Raw genomic sequence first — 19,889 nt, 5'->3', positions numbered from 1 at the left:
TTATTGTATTTGTCAGTTCTCAAGTGCTTATTTGGTTTTTCTATCTCCTTGCTGAGACTCCCTTTGTTTCCATTTGCTCTAACCCTTATTTACTGGAACATGTTAATAATAGCTGCTGCCAGGTCTTTGTCAGGTAATTCCAAAACCTTGTGTCATCTTGGCACTGGCATCTGTGAGTTACTTCCCACAGGAGTTGAGAATTTCTTGGTTCTTGTGTATTGAGAAATTTTGATTGTATCCTAAACATTTTGAATATTGTTAAAGGGCTCCAGGCCTTGTTTAAATCCTAGGGAGAACATTGATGTTTTTGTTTTAGCAGGCAATTGACCCAGTTGGGCTCAGGCTGCAAGCTCTTACCAGCCTTCTGTAGTTTGTAGTTGCAATGACAGTTTGGTTTTCATAGCCTTCAAATCTGTCCCAGCTGTGTGCCACGCTGTGGCCCATCTGTCCTGGGCAGTATCTCTTGCAGCATTCAGTTCTTTCGGGTCTGCTTACGCGGTTTAGGGGCAGATCTTGCAGCTGGGTGTGGGTCTAGGAGTTCATATACAACTTCACAGGTTGCTTCTCAAGCTCCTCTTCCTTTGTAATCTCCGCAGTTCTCTAAGCGTCCCTGGAGTCCCCTTTTCTGATCAGCCAGCCAGAAAGCTGGGGGGTTTACTTATTCCCGCTTTGCCACCTACTTTCTGTGACCGTGCCTATATTTTGGGCCCAACAGCATGAAGATAGAAAAAGCAACCAGATTCACCCAATCCTGCTGAGACCACAGCTCTTCTCATCAGAAAAGAAGGTTCCTTCCCTCAGAGTTTTGACTCCTGCAGGCTCTGGTTGCTGCCACAGGAATGCTCAGGTCTGGGTGCAAGAAAATAAAGAAAAGGACTGAGCATGGTGGCTCACACCTGTAATCCCACACTTTGGGAGGCTAAAGCAGAAGGATTGCTCGAGTCCAGGAGTTCAAGAACAGCCTGGGCAACATAGCAACAGCCCTGTCTCTACCAAACATTAAAAAAAAATAGCTGGGCATGGTGGCATGTGCCTGTAGTCTCAACTGCTTGGGAGGCTGAGGTGGGAGAATCATTTAAGCCCAGTAGTTCAAGACCAGCCTGGGCAACATATCATCACACCCATCTCTACAAAAAAATTTTAAAAGTTAGTTGGGTGACTGGGCGTGGTGGCTGACGCCTGTAATCCCAGCACTTTGGGAGGCCGAGGCGGGCGGATCACGAGGCCAGGAGATCAAGACCTTCCTGGCTAACATGGTGAAACCCCGTCTCTACTAAAAAATACAAAAAATTAGCAGGGCGTGGTGGTGGGCACCTGTAGTCCCAGCTACTTGGGAGGCTGAGGCAGGAGAATGGCTTGAGCCCAGGAAACGGAGCTTGCAGTGAGCCAAGATTGCGCCACTGCACTCCAGCTGGGGCGACAGAGTGAGACTCCGTCTCAAAAAAAAAAAAAAGTTAGTTGGGCATGGTGATGCATGCCTATAGTCTCAACTACTTGGGGAGGCTGTGGTGGGAGAATCATTTGAGCCTAGGAGTTCAAGGCTGCAGTGAGCTATGATTGTGCCACTGCACTCCAACCTGGGTGACAGAGCAACACGCTCTCAAAACAAAAAAGAGAAAAGAAAGAGGCCCTTGGCTTCCCATCCTGGCTCTGCCCCTAACCAGCTTCACAAACACAAGAACACGCCGCTCCTGAACCTGTCTGCCGATCTGGAAACAGTTGGGATCAGACCATGTGGTCTCTAAATCCCCTTGCTCCTTATTAAGCTCTAAAAATAAGTCTTAAAATTTTAAAGCTTAGTTAGCCAGAGCCCATATCTAAAAAAAAGGAAGGAAAACCAGGATTTCCTCCTGCCTCTCTGCTGTTAGACTCGGTGGCCTCCCTGGCCACTAGAGACCTTCTGGAGGTCTTCTGTCCTGGTGCCATTTCAGGGTTTCAGGTTGCATCAGTGCTGGCAGCGGCAAACCATAAACTCACCGTTGGGCATTACTCCAAATTCTGTCGTTCCCCCATCCACCTGCCACGATTTACTTCTGAGTCCACAGTTAGCTGCTGCGTGCGTCGCATCCTGGCTTTGTAGTGTCAGTGAGGAAGACGGCGTAGAGTGTGCCTGCTCCATTTTTCCCAGAACTGGAACCTCTGAATTCTACCCTGAAAGTGGAGTCTAGTCTGATCAAACGTGTGGGACCTGCTTATGTGGCCCTCCTCCTGTTCATCACACCTTAACCCTGAAGGGCAATGAACAAACACAATGATTTGCCAAGGAAGAGGGCTCATGTCCATTTCGTGGGGGTCCCCAGCTGGACCCTGTACAAAAAACTGCTTTAGAGACTGCTTTAAGGTGTGGACGGACTTGTGTGCAAGGTTGCAGCTCTGTTAGGAGAAGCATGTTAGCACTGACCTAAATGTCCATCCAAGTATGGTTAATTGCATTGTGTTTATATTTCCTTGTTCCAGAATGATCTCTAGGTTAAGTTAGGGACAAGAGGAAGACATGTACAAGTGTGTATGGTGGGCCACCTTGTGTGTGTTTTGTGTGAATAAATATATGTACAAAAATTGACATGCACAGAATCTTTGAGAGGGTAAAATGATGAGAAACTGTACCTTTAAGAAGGGAAACTAGGGGCAGGGAGACCTGTTTCTCTGCATCCCCTTGATTTTCTGTGCATTTAGCGCCACACGTAAGTGTTGCCATTGAAAATATCAGTTTGTTTAAAAATAATACTGGTGGCCTTCAGTGGAATCCCAGGGGCCTGATTTAGTCTGGCGGCCCTGCTTAAAGTCCAGGTGTTGGCAGAGAGGGTGGGCCATTAACTTACCTACCCTGTATTTTGTGGGAACACAGGTGGAGTTTCCGGAAGCCCGGATTTATGAGGAGACCCTGAACATTTTGCTATATGAGGCCCAGGATGGCCGGGGACCTGACAATGCGCTCCTGGAGGCCACAGGCGGGGCGGCAGGGCGCTCCCACCACCTGGATGAGGACGAGGAGCGGGAGCGGGAGCGGATCGAGCGTGTGCGGCGGATCCACATCAAGCGCCCCGACGACCGGGCCCACCTCCACCAGTGAGCAGGCAAGAGACCGAGCCGCCCTTCTCTCACCACCCCCACTCCCTGCCGTGCTACACCCAGATCCTGTGCAGGCTGCCGGGCCCCTTCTGCTTCCCTTGGAGCCTGGAGATACTTTTGTAACAAGTCAGATGATTATTTTGGTATTGCTTGACAAGGCAAATTGATTGTCTTGACCCAGGCGTATGACCCCTGTCTTTGAACAAGCTGTGTCTAAGATCTCTACTTTTCATGAGAATCTGAGACTCTTTGGAGCCAGGCTTTCTCGGTTCTCAGAGGAAAAGTATGAATGTGTGTGAAGTGTATGTGAGAACTTTTGTTTGCAGTATTTATTTTTGTGGGTGTCGACTTCCCATATGGGCTTTTTGGGTGACACTCCCTTAAGGGTTCAGTTTGACAGTTCCGAGAGTTGTTCTGCAGTTGGAGGCCACCAGAGGTATCTGAGCTCCCTGCTTCCTATTTCATAATCTTCCAGCCCCAGCAGGTCCACTCCTGGTTCCTGTGTGTTTGGCCCGGACACAATCCCCACCGCTTTGCTAGAAGTGCTTTCTGCCATGTCGCTTTGGGCCTAGAGCTTGTTGATAATTGCAGCTTGTGGCAGTGGAAATGTGGCTGAATGAGCATCTAAATCGTTGTGACCAGTGCAACTTTGGGTGCAAGGTTTTGTTTAGGGAGAAAGCCTTTGGCCACCTTGGGCTGGTCTTTGGCCTGGTGCTCACTGGGACCCCACGTGTCTGCGTAGGAGCAGAGCTTTCCATGGCAGTAAGTGTCCAGCTCTATTTCTGGTTCTTTCCCCAACTCCAGCCCCTTCCAGTTGTTCTCCTGGTTGACCTGACTCCACTCCAGGAAGGCCATCTGACCCTGTGACAGGCATAGCTCATAAACTACCCCTCCCTGGGATCCCAGTCCTCTTCAGCCTCCTTCCCCATGAAGCTGGGCTAACTTTCTAAGTCAGTTGGCTTAGAAATTCAGTGTGGCCCAGACCCTTTTTCCTCCCAGCCTGGCATCCAGGCAGGGACACCCTCACACCACCAGCCCCAAGGAGCTTACCTGCTGTAAACACAGACCCCCTTGTCTTTGCCTCTGATTTTTACACAGTGTAGAGTGGCCAGCAGTGAACAGGTTGAGGATGTACGGGTTGATAGATACCTTTGGGTCTGCTTTGTGTCTGTGTTCATGTTTAAGGGATGTGTGTGACTGTGGGTGGGGACGTGTGATTGTGGGGCACAGGTGGCCCCTGCTGGAGCCCGGCTGGGTGCAACACCCATGTAGGACAGGTGTTCTCAGTGACCTACCTCCCAGGCTCCTCTGCGCCTGCAAAGGAACAGGAGTGAGTCGTGACTGATGGGTGGTTGACACTAGACTAGGTAGAGTAGTTACCAGGAGATGTGAATGTGTGTCAGGTGATGGATGGGTTTGTCAAGGGAATCGTTACCGTTTTATACCAAAGGTATTAACATGGGCAGCCTTTGACATATATATTCCAAAAAGCGAGTTTATATTTTCAAACGGTTTTTACAGCTTAGACTTTGTACATACTGCCCTGCCTGTGACAGTTGTATGCCTTCATTTTGTATCCAACAGCAAAGCCTACAATAAAACTTGGAAACAATCATGACTGAATGTCAAAATCATGTATTGGGCAGACGCTTTTTAAACTGTCATGTGAGAAACTTTTATATTAGGCCATTTGGATTTTATTAACTGCTAAGGAAAGAGGGCTTACAAAATAATGTTTCGTAAAGATTTTATACTGTTTAAGTTTTAAACACCAACCCTGCCTTTTGGGTTGAGCTTTTTTAGAAAGTCGAAGTGAATATCGGCCCTGAAAATGGAAAAGCCATTGTATACTTTTTTTTTTTTTTTTTTTTTTTTTGAGGTAGAGTCTTGCTCTGTAGGCCAGGCTGGAGTGCAGTGGCACGATCTCCACTTACCACAACTTCTGCCTCCCGGGTTCAAGCGATTCTCCTGCCTCAGCCTCCCGAGTAGCTGGGATTACAGGCACCTGCCAGCCCATGCCCAGCTAATTTTGTATTTTTAGTAGAGATGGGGTTTCACCATGTTGGCCAGGCTGGTCTCGAACTCCTGACCCCGTGATCCGCCCGCCTGTGATCCGCCCCCGTGATCCCAAAGTGCTGGGATTACAGACATGAGTCACCACACCTGGCTGCATAGTTTTTTAAATGTCTGTATGAAGAATTAGTTTGTGGAACAATTTGGTTTGCTGTGGCCTCTATGCCTAATGAGCTAGTGTTTCTGGCAGCTCTCTCTACCCTCACTTTTTCTCCAACTTTGCACCTGTAGTTTTGAGTCTTTGTCTCTCTGGAATATGAACAGGTTTATAAAACATTCCATGGTGAACAAATTCTGTCGGCTGCATTATAGCCATGAGTGAACAGACAGCATTGGCTGGTCCAAGCTCTGTTACTGAATATACAAGGAACTGATTTTTCCTATGTTCGCACTAAGGGCAAAAACCAGTATTTATAATGTAAGCACTAGCCAAGTAAAACATTGGCCCAAGATTTGGTAAAGAGTCAGGTTTCACTGCAATGTAGTAACTACAATTTTTTTACTAATTGGAACAGCTTTGGTGTGTTGTAATCAAGGTTTTTGTTTGTTTGTTTGTTCGTTTTAAATAAGCCATTTGATTGTGGTGACTGGGGCCCATGTCCGAGACAATTCCTGGCATATTCTGTCACCCTCCTGTGGGGGGAATCACTGTGCGGGGACCCCATTCCCCAGTTAAAGTGTGTCTTTGTACCTTACAACAGCGATTCGGACCCGAGTGTGAACAACGCTCAGCCCTCCCTCTGGAGCGTGTGCTGTCTTTAGGGCTCTACCCAAAGTCACTGTAACACAGTTAAGTGTGTCATTAACCTTTCCGTCTCTGCGCTATAAAAAAAATGCTCAAAGTTTTAGATGTAGCCACTGTATGTTGTGCAGACATTTGTGGACATGTAAAATAAAAGTCATAAAATGCTTCTGTTTTCTGGGTCTTTTCAGACATGCCCGGCATAACCGGGCCCCTCAAATGTGGTTTTCAACAAAGGCAGGGCCCCCACGTTCTGCCTCAACCCCTTAAAGTCACTCGGGGTGGAAGGGAAAGACGAGTCATGTTTCTGTAGTGTTTGAAGTCAAACGCCAAAAGGAAGTCTTGGGGTCAAAGGCTGCCTGGCTCGTGAAAAAGGGTGAATCAGCTGGTATTACCACTGATTTACTGTTATGGGGCAGACGGCTTCAGTTCACCAAACCCAATCCCTTGACACATCTGAGTTCCATTTATGTAAAGCAAAATTCAAATTTTGCAGCTTTAGGAAATTTCCTTTAGTCTCAGACCATGCACAGTAAGTCACTGAGAGGTTCTTGGAAGCTGAGACTTGAAGCAAAACCATGAGGCTAATGGATTGAAACAAGAGTTCAATTCCTACAGCATGTTGCTGGGCACAAAACCATCACCCAACTTCTAAATAAAGACCAAAGCACTTCTCATATTAAACACTGAAATAAATGAGCTACACATATATTTAATTAAATTAAAAATAAGATCATTACCTAAGTTTTGGTGAATGAGTGAGTGAGGGTGGTTGTAGCGGTGGCTGCATCAATCAGTGAATAAATGCTTGCAAAGGGGAAATTATGAGCCCCTCCCCAGTTACAAGTGTGACGGGCTCCCTACATGCTTTTGCACTGTGGCATTTATTGTCCATTGGTGTGCTCATATGCTTTATATCCATTTTTCTTTTACAATAAAATTCGTATTCATTCGTTCTCCAACCTGCATGTTCAGAGTTGCAGATGGCCAGAGCCCAATCCCAGCAGCTCAGGGCACCAGGCGGGACCTACCCTGGACAGGATGTCCTCCTCTCACGGGGCTCACTCACGCACCCACACGCACTCAGACTGGGACTGCATAGACACGCCAGTTCACCTGATACATACACCTTGGGGATGTGGGAGGAAACCAGAGCATCCAGAAGAAACCCAGAGACATAGGGAGAACGTACAGACTCCACCCAGACAGTGGCCTTGCCCAGGAATCAGATGTCTTATCAACATAATGAAATGTTATTTGAGAACTTACTGTACACAGTATTGCATCATGTCTCGGGGCAGCTTGACAGAGGTAGAGAATCTTGCCCACCCTCTAATGACACGTTGGAGTGCCCATTAAACATAGGTCCTGTCGAGGGTGTTTAGCATCATGCCTTTGGGTGACCTGGGGTCTCTGTCCAGAAGGTGACAATTTAATAAGGTGCCATGAGGCAGCTGAGAAGCTGGGGTTAGGCTTTGGCCTAACTAACGCCCCTCAGTTTCTTCAGATGTGATCCGTTAGTGCTGGGGGCCTGGTTCCTTGAAGAGGTAGCCAACTGGATCCAATCCCTGCTTCCCCTGTAATTTCCTCAGTTGGAGCAAAAATGGCGGTGGTAGAGGTGAGATGTCATCCTCTATCAGGACTTCCTCCTGACCGACACCTGGGAGAGAGTCACACTTCAGTTTACAGCCCTGCCCGCTCCCTTTGCTCAAAAGGAAACAGTTATCACCTCAACTGTCACCATTAGCAAGGTGGGTGTGGAAGGCCTGTGAGAAGCCAGTGCCACCTCCCATGAGATAAGCCAGACTTAGAAACTGGCGCATGGAGGCCTGTCAGCCTCTTCAGCCAGAACCAGTCAGGGAGGAAGACAGACTCCATGTGACTCCAGAGGAGAGAGACACAGTCTCCAGGGTGTCACTTTTAAGACAGCATGTAAACTAAAAAGACACCTTATAGTCTACATCCAAAATGATCCTTATTTTAACTTGTCCCCAAAGGAGTTCATTGTGTCTAGGGGCAATTATTTTTTATCTACAAAATTATTTTATTTTTTTGAGACAGAGTCTCACTCTATCACCCAGGCTGGAGTGTAGCGGTGCCATCTCAGCTCACTGCAACCTCTGCCTCCCACGTTCAAGCAATTCTCCAGCCTCAGCCTCCCTGAGTATCTGGGACTATAGGCATGTGCCACCATGCTCAACTATTTTTTGTATTTTTACTAGAGACAGAGTTCATCATGTTGGCCAGGCTGGTCTCCAACTCCTGACCTCAGGTGATCCGCCCATCTCGGCCTCCCAAAGTGCTGGGATTACAGGTGTGAGCCACTGCACCTGGCCTGCAAAATGACTTTATAGGTAAATCTACTTAAATTTCAATGTGTATGAGACACTCCGTGTTCACAGACCATTTTTTAATTAATTTGTATCAAAATTCTTTGTATAATACAAGAAACATTTTAAAGATATAGCCCCCTCTGCTTTTAACATGTCGTTTTTCAGCAAAACTGGATCAAAACAAGCTCCATATACTACCTGCCAGCGAGGACCACTGGGATGCTCAGCCCAGCAGCCCAGCATGGGCACAGTCAGGGAAGGCAGCATACTTGTGTGCTCAGGCTAGACTTCTCTGTAGCATAGCCATGTTTCCCAAACCTCTGTGCTTGTTAGACCCATTTTATACCAAAGGTATTAACATGGGCAGCCTTTGACACATGTATTCCAAAAAGCGAGTTTATATTTTCTTACATATTTTTAATGTATTTCTTACATACTTTTCTTACATTTATATTTTCTTGCATCCTGAAGCCCAAGCCACACCTCCAACCAATTAAGTCTCAGTATCTGGGTGGGACACAAGCGCATTGATTTCGATGTGGAGGGAAGTTATGGATAGCCACTGTAATGAGCATAAAGCCTTCATCCAGTGAAAAGTGAGACTCTGCTATTTGAGAAGTGTTTTATGTCAGTTTCTGGTTCCCTGACAACTTAAGGATGGTAAGCTTTTCTTTTCTCATTCAGTGTTTAGACGTATATATCTCTGTATCAATTTCTTCCTATCTTACAGATGTAGAATTAGGAATAGAGGGCAGAAATGAACTATTAATAGCTTGTGAATCCAGTCAATCTATAGGACTGAAATTGGTAGAACTTTAACTTACATTCTATAAAACGGCTTACTTCCCTCCCAGAGACGGCCACTCACCACTGTTAATTGTCCATTTTTATTTTTATAGATTTGTTCTTCCGGTCCAGTGTCGAAAACTATTGTGCCTTCTTTTCCCGGACTAATAAAAAACTGTAAACTTAAAATACACAAAGTGACACATTACTGACATACTGTATTTTCTTCTCTCAACCTTTGGTCTGCAAAAGAAATTCACTTACGAAATTCTACTAATTTCAAGATCAAATTCCTGTTTTATTACAGTGTTTTATAGCATATTTGAGGAAAGCAAGAACACTGTTGCCACAGCTGGGTAACCTACATGTTTCGGTAGTTACCGTGAAATCAAGTGAGCACATTCAGTTCTTCAGAGGGTCAGTGTGAGGTCTGCGGAACTACTTCCATGTCACGCTGAAGCTCTGAGGGGCTAAGTATTCCCTCAGAGGTACAGCAACACAAAGACGACACATTTCAAAGCACTCAACTCTCTCTCCTTATTCCACCTACAAATGTGCTCCTCTGGTTGTTAAAACTTGGAACAGCACAGGATGAGGGAAAAGAAACAGCTCTCCAGGATATCCTGCCTTCACTGACTTCATTTCTCTGGAACCCAAGATCACAGGGATGAAGACGGAAAAAAGTTCTTTATGGGAGGGGGTGAGGATGTAACACTAGAGGCTTGTTTCTCACCCCTTACTGGTAGAGATGGTGCTTGATTATGTTGGAAGCAGGAGGCAAGCAGGAGTGAAAACAGTATTTGTATCTTTCCTGATCTGTAATAATTTTTTTTTTTTTTTTGAGACATTGTCTAGCTCTGTTGCCCAGGCTGGAGTGCAGTGATGTGACCTCGGCTCACTGCAACCTCTGCTACCTGGGTTCAAGTGATTCTTGTGCCTCAGCCTCCCGAGGCACAAGAATCACTTGAACCCAGGTAGTGGAGGTTGGGATTATAGGCGTGCACTGCCAAGCCCAACTAATCTTTGTATTCTTTTTTTTTTTTTTTTTATTAAAAAAAGAGACTTGCTGTGTCCCCCAGGCTGGAGTGCAGTGGCGCAACCTCGGCTCACTGCAAGCTTCGCCTCCCCGGTTCACGCCATTCTCCTGCCTCAGCCTCCTGAGTAGCTGGGACTACAGGCGTCCACTAGTGCGCCCGGCTAATTTTTTGTATTTTTAGTAGAGACGGGGTTTCACCGTGGTCTCAATCTCCTGACCTTGTGATCCGCCCGCCTCCGCCTCCCAAAGTGCTGGGATTACAGGCGTGAGCCACCGCGCCCGGCCTGTATTCTTAGTAGAAATGGGGTTTCACCATGTTGGCCAGGCTGGTCTTGAACTCCTGGCCTCAAGTTACCTGCTCGCCTTAGCCTCCCAAAGTGCTGGGATTACAGGCATGAGCCACCATGCTCGGTCTTAATAAATACTGTGACATTGAATTACTTCCTGAGCTGAAGATGAAACCACCTACCTTCCTTGAACAACATTGACAATGTTCTCCTTCTTAACCAGCATGACGAGTTTAGTAACTGCTTCAAACATGTGTCCACACTGCAAAATGGCATCCCCCTGGGGTGGGGAGGAGACAAGGCATAATTTCAGTATTCACAGCTTAAAGAAACAGACACATCGACAGACAAGTTTCACGGTGGTCAACTTAACATTTTGGCAGTATATCATTTCTGTCTTTTAGTAGAGACTGGTGGCTGACAATTACCTTTTGCTTGTCCTCTGGTGAAACATGAATGACTAAGATTCCGTCTCTCAGATTGCTGGTGGAGACACCTTAAGACAGATCCAGAGTTAGGAGCCAGGAACTAGACAGCTTGACGTGAGTACAGAGAAGAAGAGATACGCCCAGGGGCTGCCCAACCCCATGCTTCATTCTCCTAGCTGGGCCCAGAAGGATGAAGGGCATACTTTAGAAATCAGCCTGCTAGTGGGCTCCGATCGCCGTGGAAGAAGACTATTGCCAGTCTGGGTACTTGAGTAAAGTGGTGCTATTAATATTTATGCCAGAATAAGGGGTGCAGTCCAGGCTGGGCAACGCCAGGGGAGGAGGGCAGATGGGTTTTTTGTTTTGTTTTTTTGGGGTTTTTTTTTGGAGCCAGAGTCTCACTTTGCCGCCCAGGCTGGAGTGCATGGCGCAGTCACAGCTCACTGCAACTTCGAACTCCCAGGCTCAAGTGATCCTCCTGCCTCAGGCTTCCAGTAGCTGAGACTACAGGTGTGCATCGCTACCCCGGGGTTTATGGGCACCCTACACTTGTGTTTCCCGTTTGGGAGCTTCATGACTGGACTTTCTAGTAGTTGAGTCAACTCAGTGCATTGTTTTAAGATTGCCCACTTCTTACCTTTGAGAGCTGAGTACTCTATTTTCTGCTTGATTTTGGCAAGTTCCACCACGTAAGCTGCTTTCTGAGTAAGAATGAGTTGCCGCTGCCGTGCTTTGAAGCCTTTTCTGTCATATTTAATGACCGGGACACCATACTACAAGGGGAAGGTGACTTCATGGCGGGGAGGCGGGGCAGAGTACTGAGTTTCTTGCTACTCAGACCCCAGTAAAGTGATGTCAAGCATTCAGAGAAGCTCAAACAGATTTATAAAAATATATATACATACAATTTTATTTATATATATTTTTTTTTTCTGGCTGTCTGCATGGTGGGGATTTTGATTCCTAGCTCTGCCTAGCTGCATTGCCCTCTGAGGAGGGCTCTGAGGGCATATGGCTACCTGCCTTGCAGGTCTGCTCTGATGGTCAGAGATGAAAACTTTCACAGCCACAGTGTAATCCAATCCAGGCACAGTGGCTTCTATTCCCCAGGGAACCAAAAAAAAAAAAGTGGGGCAGAGCAGACACTGGCACACATGATCACCAGAGCTGCACCTGCTGCTGTGTGCCAGGCAGCATCCTGAGCACCTCCCACCCACTGACTCATTCATCCTCTCAGTAACCCCATTATCCTCATTCACAGAAGATCAGAGGCACCAAGAGCTTAAGTGACCTGCCCAGGATCTCACGGCTGCTACGTTCAAAGCCAGCGTCAGCGCCCAGGCACTGTGGCACACTGCCTCTCACCAATATGGGGGTGTTTCATGATTAAGTTCATGGCTACACTTCACTCAATTGTGTAGGAAAGCAAACCAAGACAGTTTGTAGGGTGACGGGGAGATCATGAGAACAGCAGCCATGATCTAATCATCATTTGTTCCCCATCATCTTAGTTAATACCCAAAGCCTCACAGTTGAGAGCCCCGGCTGCCCAGCTGCACCCCTGCATTTAAATAGTGCGCCCTTTATGGAGAAAGCTGACCCTGCTCTTAGACTCGATGAGGGAATCCTGTTTGAGACTGAGGACACACATTGCCTTACCTGGATCTTCTCATGGCTAATTAGCTGAAGCACTTTGGGATTAATGTCTCCTTCATCTAGAGAGGGAACCAGAAGGCCATGAATCATCACTAAAATACCAATCCTGCGGGAAAGTCACTGGTATCTGCTAGCTTTGTTATGCACCTCTGTGCCAAGATCTCAGCTGGGGAAATAGTCATCAGGAAATACTGCAGAGTTGAGCATCTTCCTTTGACTTATTATTATTATTTTTTTGGAGACAGAGTCTCGCTTTGTCTCTCAGGCTGGAGTACAGTGGCATGATCTCAGCTCACTGCATCCTTCGCCTCCTGGGTTCAAGCAATTCTCCTGCCTCAGCCTCCTGAGTAGTTGGGACTACAGGTGCATGCCACCACACCCTCCTAATTTTTGTATTTTAGTTGAGATGGGGTTTCGCCATGTTGGCCAGGCTGGTCTCGAACTCCTGAGCTCAGGCAATCTGCCCACCTCGGCCTCCCAAAGTGCTGAGATTACAGGCATGAGCCACCGCACCCCACCCTTTGACTCCTTTTAGAATTGGAAAGCCAAATACATAGGCTGGAAAACGTACTTACTTATCCGACTGTTGGCAAAGGGTTGATTTAAACTTTCTGTGTAGCCGTCTTTCCTTCCCCTGAAGATTTCACTTGTAACTACCTTTTGCTGCATCTGGTAATACACAATTGAAAGTATAAAAATGGTAGCCACAGGCTTCTTTGGGATAGAGGAGCTCTAGACCCATTGATGTCACATCCTTTGCTGGATAAACTGTGGGAACCTTGTTACCCTGGAGCATACAAGTCAGAACACCTTCCTGGCTTTGGCCAAAATGCCCTAAAAGTCATATTGGTAGAGACTGGGTTGACATTTCTGCTTGTTCTCTTACTACCTTCCTGAAAGTAGATTTTTCAGAGTTCCCAGAGCAGTTTCTTGTAGATCAGGGATTGGGAAACCAGAGCCTGCGGGCCAAACTCAGCCTGCTGTCCATTTTTGTAAGTAACGTTCTATTGGGACAGAGCCATGCCATTCATGCACACATCGTCCATGGCTGCTTTCTCACCATAGCAGCAGAGTTGAGTAATTCCAACAGAGAAAGGCCACAAACCCTGAAATAGTACCCTTTACGCAAAAGACCCACAGGTTAGCACGGTGAAAAACAGATCTCCAGCAGAAAGGGGTCTACGTTCTCTGCTCCCGTGGATGAATGGCAGGAGCCACTGCGATCGTTTTCCCATAGTAACAAAGGGAGCCGTGCTGACTACAGTAACAGCTGGCATTCATCCAGGGCTCTCTGCTGGTCTACCTGCAATTATCGAACATTTCAAGGCATGGGACCAGCATGACCCCCTGCTTATAGGTGAAATGGTGGATGAGGAGGACTGACACTCAGGACCCACTCTCACCCCCTCCACCACCTGCCACCGCAGACATCATGTCCCTACCATTGCTTTCCGCTCAGCTGTGATCCCCCGGCAGTACTTCTGCACCAGGTTCCTCACGCACATTTTCCTGAGCAGATCTGATGCCTGTGTGGAGAACATACTTCTTTGCACTTGCCTCACTCACTCCCTGTCTGGGGCTGTGGCAATCAAAATGAAGCTTTTAAAAAAACACTGCTGGATTCAGTTTGATTTCAAGCACAGTGTTAATATTTTATATTTTATAGTCAGAGCAGCTAACTGGATCCTCTCCCAACTTTTTGCTGTTGCTTAACTAATGATTCTCAAACTTGAATATGTTTATGACTTTCCTGCAGAACTGGCTATAATGAGATTCCTGGAGATTTTGACTCAGTGGGTCCAAAGTAGAGCCCAGGAATCTTAGAACAGCCCCACCTCTAAGTTCCAGACACAGAGGGTCCTCAGACCATCTCTTGAGAGATGCTGTTCTAAGTAGGCTACGTCAAGAATAGAAACCATTTGAAAGTGCTCTGTCGGCCGAGCATGGTGGCTTACACCTGTAATCCCAGCACTTTGGGAGGCTGAGGCGGATGGATCACTTGGGGTCAGGAGTTCGAGACCAGCCTGGCCAACATGGCAAAACTCCGTCTCTACTAAAATTACAAAGATTAGCTAGGCGTAGTGGCGGGTGCCTGTAATCCCAGCTACTCAGGGGGCTGACCCATGAGAATCACTTGAACCTGGGAGGCGGAGGTTGCAGTGAGCCAAGATTGTGCCACTGTGCTCTAGCCTGGGTGACACAGCAAGACTCCATCTCAAAAAAAAAAAAAAAGTGCTCTGTTCAAACAACCTCCAGTGGCTTTATAATGTTAGTAAGGACATCACGAGTTCTAAGGAGTTCAATTTCTTGTGCAGCATCCTTGGGAAGAAGGGCTCTGCCAGGGCAGCCCTTTCAAGCCAAAGGGAGGCAGCACAAAGACATATGAGAGTTAAGCTTCGTCAGTGCCCGTGTTACTTACAACACTGGAAATCCCATATTAGTCCTTACATTTTCCAAGATGCCAGGAGGTCTCAGCCAGCTCTTGTCCAGGACAGTCTTTGGAAGGTGATACCGGAGATTCAAGATGTAATTCTTCCGCACAAACACGATAAATTCCTCATTGTCAGGACAGAGGGGTTTGTTGCGACTGATGAATCCCTTGATGAACCTAAAAAGGAAAATGTTTTCTTACTTTTCTGGACCATTTCTTCACTGAGATTTACATTCTCTTCCCCCTTCTTTGATTCAAAGGAGGCCAAAGTGGTAGAGGCTGTTGAGATGACCACACAGGCCAGAAGCCTGGAATGTAGGCCCCAGGCCAAATCTGCCCCACACATATGTTCAGTTTCACCCACACGGCCTTTTGTTTTGTTTTGAGGAGCTTTAATTAGTTGCCAATCAAAAAAAGTTAGGAAATAGTGCATAAAAGCCAGATTTCAAGGCCGGGCATGGTGGCTTATGCCTGTAATCCCAGCACTTCGGGAGGCTGAGGCAGGCGGATCATTTGAGGTCAAGAATTCGAGACTAGCCTGACCAACATGGTGAAACCCCGTCTCTACTAAAAATACAAAAAATTTAGCCAGGTGTGGTGGTGTGTGCCCGTAATCTCAGCCACTTGGAAGGCTGAGGCAGGAGAATCGCTTGAACCCAGAAGGCGGAGGATGCAGTGAGCCTAGATTGCACCACTGTACTCCAGCCTGGGTGACAGAGTGAGACTCTGTCTCAAACAAAAAAAACAACAACAGCAAAACTCCAAAACCCAGATTTCAGTGTTCCTTGAAAATTCAAGCCATCTGGCTACATTTCCCCACAGCGGCAGTCAACTGGAATGGGCTAGTTACTGCCCCACCTTGAGGTGGACTGAGCGTTCCAGTTTGCTGCAGTCTCTACCATGCCCTGTTGTCTTATCCCAGCTCATGAGATTCACTCACTTTACCTGCCTGGCATCAGAAGGCATTTGACTTTGTGACTTTTGAGCCAGGCTAAGAGAAATTCCAAATACATTGAGTTGTGATCACCATCAAATTCAGCTCAGAGCAAAGGGATGGGCCCGAATTCCTAATGGCATTCTGAAGGGAGTTTTTCCTTTCTGCACAAATCCAAAAATCACAAAGAACTCATCTACCTCCATGACCATCCCCTGCAGGGCACCAGCGTTTAGTGACCTGTCCTCTCTGTTGTACCTGAAAACTTACTTTCTGATAATCCGCACGGCCCACTTTCTCCTTTGGATTGCCTTCCGAGCCAGAGCCCCACGCCAGTGGGCTTCCAGTTTGATGGCTGAAAGAGTTCACTGCTGGCATTAGAAGGTGAGCACAATCGTATGGAAATACAGAAGGCTTTTCCAGAAGGCTTTATCCATTCAACAAACATCTGGACACCCATCACAACACTCTGTTAGCCTCAGAGATGGAAGGTCGGATGAACGTCATCAGTTCTTACCTGGGAGCACTCAGGCAACAACTGAACCAGGGGGAGACAGAGCAGAGGGGCCTATGGAAGATTTCTGGGGAAGCCCCGAAATTACATGAGGGAGTCATTTTCCCAGGGTCTTTTTCAGCCACAGCAATGGCACTTGTGATGGTACAGATCAGTCTTCCCACCATATTTAGTTTCACTGGGGTTTACTTTTAGTTGTCTACATTAAAAAATTGGGGTACACAAATTAGGGCACATAAAACTTAGGTTCTGGCTTATTTCCCAATTTTTTTTTTTTCTTTTTGAGATGGAGTCTCACTGTCGCCCAGGCTGGAGTGCAGTGGTGTGATCTTGGTTCACTGCGACCTCTGCTACTCAGGTTCAAGTGATTCTCCCACCTCAGCCTCCTGAGTAGCTGGGATTACAGATGTGCACCACCACGCCCAGCTATTTTTTGTGTGTTTTTAGTAGAAACAGGGTTTCGCCATGTTGGGCAGGCTCATCTCCAACTCCTGACCTCAGGTGATCCACCCACCTTGGCCTCCCGAAGTGCTGAAATTACAGGTGTGAGCTACCGTGCCCGGCCTGTTTCCCAATTTTTAAATGCTCTTCAGATTTTTTTATTTTTGAGTATTCAGATTTTTTGAACGCTTTTCTTTTAATCCTCAGAACAGCATTGTTTCTATTACAAAAACAAGCAACTTGAATCAACCCAAATATCCATCAACAGAACAGTTAAGTTGTGGCATACTCATAGCTCAGAGGCTGGCCCACTACAGCCCCCCGCTTGTTTATGTAAATAAAGTTTTATTTCAACACGGCCCTGCCCATTCATTTACATATTATCTAAAGCTACTTTCCTGCTACCATGGCAGAGTTGAGTAGCTGTGACAGAGATCATAAGACCCCCAAGTCTAAAATACTTCCTATAATGCTGACCTCTGCTACAGTGGAATACTATGTAGCTATGAGCAAATGAATAACTTAAATCTACACACATCTCCTGGTTGAATTTCAGAAACAATCTGGAGTGCAAAAATGTCACCCAAAATACCAAGAGTATAGTTTTCAGTTTAAAACATGCCAAATTATAAACAGATTATTAAGAGATACATCTGTAGATAGTGAAACTACTGAAGAAAAACAAGAGAATGATTAATGCAAAATTCAAGAGAGTGGTTACTCCCAAGAAATGTATGCGTATGGGTGGGAGTATTGTTTGAGAACATGACTGGGGAGGGACAAAAAAAAGGAAGGGCTTCAAGGGTACTTGTATGTTTGAAACCTTTTTCAAAAATTATTCTTTTGTTTTGTTTGAGACAGGGTCTCACTTTGTCACCCAGGCTGGAGTGCAGTGGTTCCATCGTGGCTCACTACAACCTCCGCCTCCTGGGCTCAAACAATCCTCCTGCATCAACCCTCCAAGTAGCTGGGACTACAGTTGTTAACCACCACGCCTAGCTAATTTTTGGGTTTTTTTGTTTGATTGTTTTTTGGCAGAGACAGTGTTTCACTATGTTGCCAAGGCTGGTCTCGAACCCTTGAGCTCAAGTAATCCACCTGCCTCAGCCTCCCAAAGTGCTAGGATTATAGGTATGAGCCACGGCGCCTGGCCCACAAAATTATTCTTTAAATGTACACATATTGTAGGTCCAATAAAACATGCCTGTGGAACAAATACAGGCCACTATGTTATAATCTCCAATCAATAAGGAAAAATGAGAAGAGGTCCCAGAATTGGACCCCACACCAAGGTTTTAAGGATGAGCAGGGGGAGAGAACTCACAGATGTGCCCCCAGGTGCCAAGCAGATGAGAACGGGAGCAAACTCATGTGCTGCTTTCTAATTCTTACCTGCTTGTCTTTTTTTCACATATTCTCTCCTTCCTAGGCAGCTTTTGTATGTGGCTTGGATTCTTGCAACTTGAAATAAAACAGATGTTTTGGTGAAAGGGCTTTGTATTTGTGCATCTTTGTGGCTGTGACCTCCAGGGGTGTTTGGGGGATAACGGAAGGGGGCATCAAAGGCCTGTGTGTAGTGATGTTTCAGGAAGCCGTTTCAGCACTGCAGACCTGCGAGCTGGCTGGTTACATGACGCCTGGCTCCCAGATGCTGCCTGGGAACTGGAGTTTCCTTCCTGCCTTTCCTTTTCCCAGGGCAAGGAACAGACCTAGTGCTAGGAGCCCCCCAGTTCCATGCCAGGCATTGGGTTTCATTCTCATACCCCAGCCCACAAGGCAGGCATCATCAGCACAGTGTACAAATGGGCATGCAGGTTCAGACAGATGGTGAAGATGCTTGCTGGGCAACACAGCTAAGGAGGAGCACGAACCCAGGTCTGACCACAGAACACTCTCCCTCGGCTTCTCAATCCTGCATCCACTCCCTCCACACAGCAATCTAGGTTCTATCAGAGGCCAAGCTCATGAAGGGCCTTACAGAGCAGCCACGTCCTGTTCCCTGCGAGCCGGTTAGAGATGCTGGCTCAGGCCCCGCTGGCCTAACTGTGGCCCTTCAGCCACATCCCCAGCCGTTGGTGCCCACTGCTACGGAGGTCAGAAAATGAGACCACCAAGCCTTGAAGCCAGATACACCCACGTTCAAACCCCAGCTCGGCTGCTTACTCGCTGTGTAGCCTTCAACAAGTTACCAACACCTCCGTGCCTCAGTTTCCCTGCATAGAAAGTGAAGACAGTAACACCCATGACACCTACCTCATGGGTCTGTTCTCAGAACAGAATGAGACCGTGGTATAAAGGACTTAGTGTTCACCTGGCGTATGGCAGGCCCTTAAATGACTCAAGAGTGCTTCTTGATAGACTGATTACGTTTCAAAGGGGACGCTCCCTCCCCCAGCAGTTTTGATATTTTACTTTTTGCATTTCCCCATCTAACTTTTCTCATTGACCATTCCCAACAAACCCCCAGGCTGCAGGCTTTGAAGCTACACTTTCCAACATCAGACACACAGACAAGTGACGTTTTGGAAACGTTAATTTAAAGGGGCTGGTCTCTCATGGTTTTATATCCTAGTAGTGAACAACAGGATCTGATCCAAACGAGAACTGAGACGGCAGAACAACGTTTATATATCTGCCTGCATCTGTGACTGACCTCCAAGCACTCATGAAAACAGAAATTCACAGGGATTTTATCATAATCCCATATCTCGTTCCTAGTTTCCAAAGTAAATGCTTCTAACGTTATATCAAACACCCATCTTTAAGATGTATCCCCAAGCTCTACTTGTTCATTTCATATTCTATTGAAATCAGGACAGAAAAAGAAATCATACCTAGTTGATGTTTACAAAATTCCAAGGCATCTTCGGTAGCAAACAGAGTTCTGGGGAAACGAATGAATATTTTGGTTCTAAAAGTGAAAAGAAATGTTTTTGTAATTAATTGGTCAGTTTACCATCTAGTGGGTTGAACGGTGCCCCCTTCAAAAATTCATGTCCACGCAGAACCTCAGAATATGATCTTATTTGGAAATAGGGTGTTTGCAGATGTGACTGACGTAAGGATAGAAATGAGATCATCCTGGAATAGGGTGGGCCCTAAATCCATTGAGAGTGTCCCTATACACACAGAAAGACACAGGGAGGAGCCCCCGTG

The 19,889-nt window shown here is 46.7% G+C and overlaps 2 protein-coding genes across 11 annotated transcripts in view; one reads left to right on the top strand and one right to left on the bottom strand.

Annotated features, from left to right (window-relative positions):
- The window catches only part of KCTD10 (potassium channel tetramerization domain containing 10), a 32,035-nt gene extending 22,836 nt beyond the window's left edge, over positions 1–9,199 (top strand). For 5 of the 7 annotated variants that reach the window (XM_003907129.5, XM_009181665.4, XM_009181662.4 and 2 more), the window contains exon 7: positions 2,849–6,056. In XM_003907129.5, coding sequence (XP_003907178.1) covers positions 2,849–3,073 — 225 coding nt within the window. In that variant the 3' untranslated portion in view covers positions 3,074–6,056. Of the gene's footprint in view, positions 1–715; positions 956–2,848; positions 6,057–9,119 lie in introns of those variants that run through there. The other 2 variants (XM_017946186.3, XM_021922889.2) reach the window with 2 other exon arrangements.
- Positions 6,339–19,889, bottom strand: part of MYO1H (myosin IH) — a 58,144-nt gene continuing 44,593 nt past the window's right edge. For 2 of the 4 annotated variants that reach the window (XM_021922888.2, XM_031650735.1), the window contains exons 20-31: positions 19,568–19,644; positions 18,126–18,194; positions 16,049–16,133; positions 14,862–15,021; positions 13,856–13,939; positions 12,989–13,082; positions 12,417–12,472; positions 11,395–11,530; positions 10,758–10,825; positions 10,512–10,609; positions 9,089–9,188; positions 6,339–7,547 (exon numbers count right to left, since the gene is read on the bottom strand). In XM_021922888.2, the coding sequence (XP_021778580.2) occupies positions 7,524–7,547; positions 9,089–9,188; positions 10,512–10,609; positions 10,758–10,825; positions 11,395–11,530; positions 12,417–12,472; positions 12,989–13,082; positions 13,856–13,939; positions 14,862–15,021; positions 16,049–16,133; positions 18,126–18,194; positions 19,568–19,644 (1,051 nt within the window). In that variant the 3' untranslated portion in view covers positions 6,339–7,523. Of the gene's footprint in view, positions 7,548–9,024; positions 9,189–10,511; positions 10,610–10,757; positions 10,826–11,394; positions 11,531–12,416; positions 12,473–12,988; positions 13,083–13,855; positions 13,940–14,861; positions 15,022–16,048; positions 16,134–18,125; positions 18,195–19,567; positions 19,645–19,889 lie in introns of those variants that run through there. The other 2 variants (XM_031650733.1, XM_009181670.4) reach the window with 1 other exon arrangement.

Source organism: Papio anubis, chromosome 9, assembly GCF_008728515.1.
Source record: "Papio anubis isolate 15944 chromosome 9, Panubis1.0, whole genome shotgun sequence".
Taxonomy (NCBI): Eukaryota; Metazoa; Chordata; class Mammalia; order Primates; family Cercopithecidae; genus Papio; species Papio anubis.
This window is presented reverse-complemented; position numbering and strand designations above follow the sequence as displayed.